We start from the raw sequence: 9,124 nt of genomic DNA on the forward strand, positions 1-9,124 counted from the left end.
GAGTCCTTAATTTTGATTTGCTCTGTTATCAATACATAAAACCTTTTCCCTTGACTATCAGAAGCTTTAGGTATACTGGTAAGTATTAATGCAAATCCAAGGGATGTTCTTGTCTGTTTTCATATTACCAAACCTAACCAGGCATACTGTAGTTGTCCAATTCACAAACTACTCATACTATAAAATCTGAGACTTTTGCAACCATATATTTTAAAGAACTCATTGAGCCCTGAAAGGCAAATGCTATCATTCAAGTTCTAATTACATGCTACCTGGGTTTTACAGAACAAAAGAAAAATGAATACTGTACTTCCTAAATACATTTTTTGACCACAAGCAACTTCCAAAATAAATGCCCCAAATATTTTCTGACGGTATCACTGAACACATAGCTCAAGCACTGGCCTATTCAAATTATGTTCTAGTTTTTCTTTATGCTGCTTCTACTTGATAAATTGGTCAATAAATGACAAGTCAAATATTCAAGTAAATATATTTTCATTATTATTGGCAAACATATAATTAACTTTGAGAATAAAAGAAACAAGAAACGAACTTATGATTACTTCTTCAGGTCTTCCCATTAGTCATTTACATCATAACTGTGTTTCCACTTTAAAAACCTTTATATACGAATACATACACACCATTTTGACTATATCATAAATGAAATTATTTCAATTACAAGTTAGTATTGTGAACTGTGACCCTCGTATATTAATTTTATTAGTAAGACACAATTATATCATTACCTACATACATGAGCTGATTAAAAAGCAATGCACATTTATGAGCCTATATTAATTAGTAATTTCAGCAAACGTTTCTAAACAATGTTAAGAATTTGCTCTCTCTTTTCTCAGGTATAAATATTTGAATCAACTTTTTTGTATGTGTATACATCGACAAATTAATTTCCATTTACCAGCAAACAGGCTGCTAACAAAGAAAATATTACAAAGAGTAAACCTAATTTTTTTCAAAGAAGATATGCAAAGAGTAAATCTTTTTTTCCCCCCTTAACATTTGTTATCTGTCAGGCCAATATCATCACCAATCCAGGAAAAATACATGTTATACAAAAACTTACATAAGTGACCTTTTATAAATATTGCCCTAAACTAGATGCAAAAGCTTCAGATACATTATTATAAGTGAGTTTCATGAAAAAAAGTTTAAGATGAGCTCAAGAAATCTGTTTTAATAAAATATGCTGTTGTACTTTCATTATGGTAATTTATCTTTAAGTTATACGCCACTGACAAGTTATTTAACCTCCGAGTTTCCTCCCCTATTAAGGGGGATTTATGGTGGGGTCTCATTACAGGAGTCCTGGCAAGATTAAAGGAGTTAATACAGGTGTACTATTTAAAACAGTGCCCAGCATACAATAAGTGCTCAATAAGTGTTAGCTATGCATTCCCTAATTGTATATATTTTGCTTATCTTAATAGCTTCTACTTACCAATCCTAAAAGTATCTTAATTCTTTTGAAAGAAAAAGAAAGCTATATCATGACATTCTTAATGCTTTGCCCATCCCATTAGCTTTTAGAAGTTGTTAGCAGCTGGTTTGTCTGCTACTCATAGACAAAATAGGACCTAAAGTCTCACTAATAGTTCCAAATTCTATTTGAAAAGACAGCACTCCCCCTATTAGCTCATTATTAGTACTCGTTTATTCATTTAAAATGCTAATGTATACTAAGGCTGGGTGTTAGATTCAGGCTGTGGGAATAAAAATGTTTAAGAAAAAAAATCCAGATATATATTGCTCACAAAATAGTGAGGGACACAAATGCAAACACAAGATATGTACTGTAGTTTAATCATAAGGTGGTACCCTGAACATTATAACAAAAAAAATTTTCCAAGCTGTCCAAGGGAGGGCTTTCCAGGCGATGTTTGAATAAGACTCAGAAGGAACTGCAAAAGCTCCCCAGGTAGAGGAAGGGCTTATAACTACTTTATTCAAAAAGAGAACTGTAAATTCCTCACAGTGGTAAATTAAAATAGACATATTTTAAGCAAACAGACTTCTCAAACAGATTTCCCATTGCACATTGCTTGCTTAGTATATCTTTAGGAGCTGAGTAAATATTCTTTGTGTGACTGCCCCTGCCCACAGCAAGGCCTTCATTGCGATATACTTGGATGGTATTCTTAGCTCCCATTCTCCCAGAGCTCGGGGAGATCTTCTTAAAACCACTTTTATCACACCACCTTCCAATCAAAAACCTGCAATGGTTTCCTCTTCTTCCCAGATATGAGCCCTGTCTCCCAAAAAACCTTGGGTATGTCTCCCTTTCGTTCATACCCTCCCCTGCCCCGAATGCTTTTCTCCTACTGCTTTGCCTCTACAAAATTTACCCACCCTTCAAAATCCTCCTAAAGAAGCCATCTGATACCCTTGCTTCTATTTTAAATAACGACTTTACAAATACTGCGAAAAAGAGAAAAATGCTAGTGGAAAAATTATGTGTTTAGATAAAAGACATGACCAAAATGTGGTAAAGAACTGAAAAACAGAAGGCAGAGACTCATTTCAAAGTCATATTCAACTGTTACATCAACATAGCACGCAAATTATTCAAAATGTATATACTGCACCAACTACTAACGGAACAATTATTTTTTCAATGACGTTGAGCTCTTTTAAAACGTTAACCATCCTATATCATGGACAATGACTTCTTCGTTACTAAACTGGTTTCTTTAGGAAGAATTCTTACTAGAAAGGAAGGTGTCACTGGATTCAGAATTTCAAATATCCTCAGGCGACATGGAACTAAGCTAACCAGCCTGGCAGTGTGCTTCTTGTTTGAAGGACAACTAGTTATATGGTAAAATCTTCTCAAAAAGTCAAGTTAAAACAGACCTTTTCAAGTGATAATAAACAGGCTCCACATACCTTATATTCCAACTTGATTTTCTCTTCATTCAGCTCCTCCGTTGCTTTTTTAATTTTTTCACGACATCCGTTTATTTCCGACCTGACTGTAAAACAATGATTCAATCCTTCAATAGATTAACTTTTCTAAAGTCCCCATTTCTGTATCCTGTGATACGTCGGCTTTCAGCTGTCCTTCCCCCGATGTGGAAAGCAGACTCCCCTAACTGCTCTGACCACAGCTTTGGAGACTGCCTTCTGCCCCAAGCCCCCAACTGGAGAAGACAAAGGCCCCACGCAAACGACCCAAGTGTCCCTTCGACCTTCTCGCATCAGGTGGCGACTCTCCTTGGCCTGAAGCTCAGAGAAGATGATATGCTGGTACAGGGACTCTAAACTCATCTTGGGCCCAGGTTCCCGCGGATCCTTTCTTGGCCCTTTAAATGTTTTATAACCGAGTCTGAGGATCCTGGAAAGCACAATAAAGAAGAAAAGAGTATTCGAGGGCTCGCCCCAGGTCCGCCTGCAGCTGCCGGTCCCCGGCCCACGCCGAGGCCGTCCCGCCGCCCAGCTCCCGGCCTTCGTGTCCTCTGTTCAAGTGCGGAAACCCGGGTTTTCCCTCCCTCGCGCCTCCTTCCACTCATGAGGACTCTCAAACTTGCCCCCCGGGCCGAGCCCTGGGCCGCGTTCCTATTTTTTTTTGTTCTGGCGGCAAACGAAAATGGAGGCCGACAATGGAGGCCCGAGGCCTTGGCCTCCGGCGGGTCCGCTGCTCAGCCTGTACCTCTCGGGCCCCTCTCTTTTTGAGAGAGAAAGTCCTCAAAGTGCTCTGCCTCTCAGCAAAATGTGTACTTACTAACCGGCTGCGGGATGGAAGCCTGAAAGGCTGCGGGCTGGAGGCCTGGAAGGCCGAGGCCAGCGCCCCGGGTTGGCCTTGCTGGGGATGTGAACTACGGCGTCTCCTTTGGACCATTCTGCGCTCAGGTGTTTGTTTTGCTGTGGCCATGTGGCCCCCAAAAGGTCTTAAGCCTTACTTTCGGCGTTTGGGTGATCTATCTCCAAGGCACAAACACCCAGTATTACAAAGTACGACGTACCCGTGATTCTAAATATAAACTTTTGCAAAGTCTTATCCTTTGCCTATGGCAAAGACCGCTATAAATGAGCAATGTCTGACATTCCGCCTTAATCATTCCTTTGTAATCAGGGCATATCTTTTTTGTCTGCTTTAAAATTAATCATTGCCTTTTGTAATCAAGCTGCAGTAATATTAACACTTCCATATCTGCACAATATGTGTCAGAGACCAAAGTGGTTGCTAATTAAAGCTTAAACATGAAAGGCACCTTTGGGACTTCTGCATGGGATTTTTTAAATTAAAAAATAAAATATTTTTAGTGTAGTAGGTCAAAATATTAAGATTATATAATAAACACTTTATTTCTGAATGTTAAATTGACATTGGCTAAGCTTGAAAAAGTAATTCCTAGTTGGAATGTATTTAGAACTAAGTAAAAGAAGGTAAATAGAAATTCTGTCACATCATCTGTATAACAGACTTAATTAATATTTCATTAATGCTGTAGTATAATAAGTTATGTTTTAACCTATTCTAAATTTCCACCTTAATTTCTATCAAGCCACGTATACTCAAAACTTAATTTTTAATCTTTATTATAATAGAATACATACTGACAAGTGAAATGAAGTAAGAAAGAATTGCCCAAAAACATATCATTCAGAACCAAATATTAATAGTATTATGGTTATTGCCTTCCAGGTATTACTCATCTTGCATTTTTCTTTACAAATTTTAAAATATGACGAATAAGTAATAATAGTTACTATTTATTATTATTAGTTATTATTTGCCAGGCAGCATTCTGGACACTATATATCCTGAGATGATTTTTACTATTACCTTCATAGTATAGTTGAGGAAACTGAGGCACAAATTATTTTGTCAAGGTTGTGTATCTAGTATATGGCAGAATGAGATCTGAAACCAAGAAATCTGAGACCAGAGACCATGAATTTAATTTCGGATTCTGCTTTTTCTCTCTTATTACATCATAAGCATTTTACCATTTCATGAAAACTCTTCATAAATACATTTTTATAACTTCATAATTCTCTGTCATAGATGCATGTGTAAAATTTAGATATTCTGAAATAAATTTGACTCTTTCATCTGTTCAAGGATGGAAAACAGAGCTGAAATTGTGGTTTGAACCATTTTCTTTGAGGACTCATTTAGAGGCTTATGAACTGTGCCACGACGGCCATCAAAGGCTAGAGCTTCCAGAAGATAAATTATGTTACTAATTAATATCACTCCTTTCAGAATTACTTCCCGTGGACTTGCACAGGGAGCGTCCTCACAAGGAAGCTGGTTTTCAAAAGCATACTGCTCCTTAACATTCTAATTTTATTAGTTATATTCAAACTCACATTTATTATTTAACATGCTCTTTCTGTACTGAAACTTGGCAGAGTGAAATTTGGGCAGGCTTTAGAGAGCGCAGTCACCTTACTCACACAGCAGTATTGAAGAGAGAGCTGCTGGAAACTTTGAGAAGGGGGCATGGGGAGAAATGGCTTTTTCATCTTCTGCAGTCTTCTTCACATCCCAGAATATTTTGGTGCTTTTAAATCCTAAACTGAAGTCTTTTTAGAGGAAATACAACTATAGACATCAACAAGGATTTTAATTTTATCTGTTAAAGCAAACCTGATTATTCAAGCCCACAATTCAAATTTTAAAAGTGGTTCATAATAATGAGTACAAGTAACATATAAAAATATTAAAATATTGCTATTTTATATCCAGTTTTATTCAAACATTTTCTATAGAGTTAAGATATTTTTGTTATTCACCACAGTAAAAGTAGTATTACTTTAATTTATGCCAAATAAAAATGATATGCCACATGGTAAAATTAGGGCATACTGTTTTCTGAAAATGTATAAGTCTAAATAAAAGGAATGATTCACTCAAAAACTGTTTAATGAGTCTCTGCTATTCATTCAACATTCACTCAACAAATATTACTGAGCATCTCCTGTATGCCATATTAGAGAAACAAAAACAGGATTTAATAAAAACAGAAGTACATAAAAAGTGTTTTCTTCCCCCAGACATTTCTAACCTCATTGGGGAATTATTATATTTTTCAACATTTTGGCAGCAGTATAAACAACTGCTTTCAGATGTTTCAACAGATGTTCTTTAGACAGAAAGCCAATTATTTGCATTATGATACCCACGTATGATTCTCAGATCTAAACGTTCCATCTGTACATGTTTCATTGAATTGCATACCTATGGAATATAAAAGTTAAGATCACTCATTGTCTCTCAACCTCAGACTTTTGTTCATAATAACACTAGCACCTGGGTTATTGAGTCATCGGTAATTGCTTTGCTAGAAGGCCTTATATAAGGCTATATTGCTCTTGTGATTTAAAATGCATTGCCTCTCCTTTCTTAGATTGATGACTTCCCTAAATTCTAAACCAGGTTTGTAAATACTCACTAGCCCAGGGCATATATATTGCAATGAAAAGAACAGTAATTTATTTATCTTATGTTTTTCTTAGGGCATCTGCCAAAAAAAAAAAAGTGGGTTCAACCAAGTTTAACAACCATTTATTGAGTATCTACTAAGTGTAAAAATCTGTTAGATACTATGGGGGATATAAAATTGAAAGTTATAGGCCCTGCCCTTCTGGAGGTCATAATCTTTCAAACGGGGCATCGCATGGGTATGTACTGCCTAAGAGTTTCATTCTTGTGCTATGGGAATATGGCAGAGAGAGAAAGAATAAGTCCGATGTAGGTGTCCTGAGAAGGCATATCAGTAGCGGGTAAAACATGAGCTGGATTTTAAGGAGGGTGGGACTTCAATAAATAGTGAGTAAGGAAGAAAAAAGGCAGAAAGTTGGTTGCGGCCAGTACTTGCATGGTGTTTAACATTTCATGTATGTGATATATGTGATGGAAGATCACATTAAGTTTTCTACCAGGTGAGTGGCATGTCAGACTTGCTTTGTGCAGTTAATGTGTGGCAGTGGGCTAGAAGCATTTAAAAAGTCTTTTAATCAGCCCAACAACCCTATGAGGTCAATGGTTTACTGTTTTCTCATTACAATTGGAGAACTGAGGCAGAGAGAGCTAAGTAACTTGTCCAAGGTCACACACAGTAGCTAAGAAGTAGTAGAATTGGGATTTGAACCCTGATAGTCTCAGAGCAAACCCTTAACCATTTCATTTATTGCCTCTAAAAACTGGACGCTGGAGAAAATGAGACTATTTCAGCAGCTGTTTTTTTGTTTGTATGTTTTTTTCAAGGCAGATACAGTCCCTAAAAATGCTTATCACCAGCAAATTAATATCTTTTCTGAAGATATTTTCAGACTTCTAGAATTTGGATTAGTAATGCAATAATACATCTGTAACATATTAAAATTAAATATAATCTAAAGCAAAATAATTGAGAATGGATCACACCTTATAAATGCTTATTTAACCAGCTACATATCTAATATGTAAAACTGAAAATCATATTTGTATACAAAATAGTATATTCATTTCTTAATATTTAAATTCATTTCCTTGGGCTACTATAATAAAATACCACAACTGGGTTGTTTAGGACAACAAAAATTTATTCTCTCACAATTCTGCAGGCCAGAACTCTGAAATCAAGTTGTCTTCAGGGTTGGTTGCTCCAGACCCTGTGAGGGAGAATCTGTTCTTTGCTTCCTCATGGCTACTGGTCCTTGCTAGTAATCTTGGGCGTTATTTGGCCTGTACATAGATCACTCCAATCTCTGCCTCCCTTGTTCATTGGAATTCTCCCTGTGTGTCTCTACCTCTTGATCTCTTTTCCTCTCCTTATAAGGATACCAGACATATTGCAGAAAGCAGCAGCCCCTAACATTTTTGACACCAGGGACTGGCGCTCCTATGAGAATCTAATGCCTGATGATCTGAGGTGGAGCTGAGGCGGTGATGCTAGCACTGGAGAGTGGCTGCAAATACAGATGAAGCTTAGACCACTAACCTGCCACTCACCTCCTGCTGCATGGCCCAGTTCCTAACAGGCCACGGACAGGCTGCAGTACATGGCCCGCGGGGTGGGGACCCCTGGCATAAAGGGTCTATTCTATTCCAATAGGACCTTATCTTAACTACCTACCACTGTAACAATTCTATTTCTAAATAAAGTCACATTCTGGGCTACTGGGGTCTAGGACTTCAGTGTATCTTTTGGGTACATTATATAGAATTTGGATTAGTAATGCAATACATCTGTAACATATTAAAATTAAATGTAATCTGAGGGAAAATATTCAATCTATATAACAGACTTTAAAAGTTAACTTGCAGGAAATAGGTATGAGTTGTTGTTTTTTTTAATTTAGGTGACTGATTTATTTTTACTATAATCAAAGCACTTGTAGTTATTTAATGGACTTATCTTGACAGTCCTTTTATTTTCTAGATGTTAACACTGAGGCTGTGGTGGTTGCTGGATTTCCCCAACATTACACAGGCAATTGATGGCCAAGCTAGGTCTAGAACTCCCTCCTAATTCTTTCTGATCCAATGAAAGATCTTTTTTTATTTACCAGTAGCTTTCAACTACTTCAGTTAAAACAACTCCTCTCTTATCTTTTTTTCTGTATTAAATCTCTAGTTAAGAGTTACAAGAAAAGATAAAACAGCTAGGGTATAGAGCTAGCACAGGACAATTTGTCTACTGCAAGAACCTTTCTCATTAAGGTGATTAGAAAGATAAATGATAGGTAGGTAGGTAGGTAGGTAGGTAGATAGATAGATCGATGAATAAGTATAGATAGGGAGACAGAGGCAGAGAGACAGAGAGAGATACATAGATATAGCTACAGAGAAAACACACATGTACACATAAAGGTGTATATATAAATATGTATATATATATAATAAAGTCATACATAAAGATAAATGCTTAAGGCATCAATTTTATTTTCAGCCTTACACTTCTACAATAGAAATTTAAGTAAACTGCCAATTCTTAATTACTGATTAAGAAAAGCAAACTTTTTTTAGAAACACTTTTTCTCATCAGTTAATAAATGCTTACTATAGACAATATGAAAAAAAGCAAACTTTTTTTGGTTATGAAGTACATTGCAGAAAGAAATTCCATTAACACATTAGGAATCATTAAATATCAAAATCTTTGGAAGA

The 9,124-nt window shown here is 36.4% G+C and overlaps 1 protein-coding gene across 1 annotated transcript in view; it reads right to left on the reverse strand.

Annotated features, from left to right (window-relative positions):
• CCDC172 (coiled-coil domain containing 172) overlaps window positions 1-3,291 on the reverse strand; it is a 50,682-nt gene extending 47,391 nt beyond the window's left edge. The window contains exons 1-2 of the mRNA XM_011359259.1: window positions 3,213-3,291; window positions 2,911-2,996 (exon numbers count right to left, since the gene is read on the reverse strand). Coding sequence (XP_011357561.1) covers window positions 2,911-2,996; window positions 3,213-3,291 — 165 coding nt within the window. The remainder of the gene's footprint in view (window positions 1-2,910; window positions 2,997-3,212) is intronic.
• Window positions 3,292-9,124: the final 5,833 nt, after the last annotated feature.

Source organism: Pteropus vampyrus, unplaced genomic scaffold (assembly GCF_000151845.1).
Source record: "Pteropus vampyrus isolate Shadow unplaced genomic scaffold, Pvam_2.0 Scaffold46, whole genome shotgun sequence".
In the NCBI taxonomy this organism is placed as follows: Eukaryota; Metazoa; Chordata; class Mammalia; order Chiroptera; family Pteropodidae; genus Pteropus; species Pteropus vampyrus.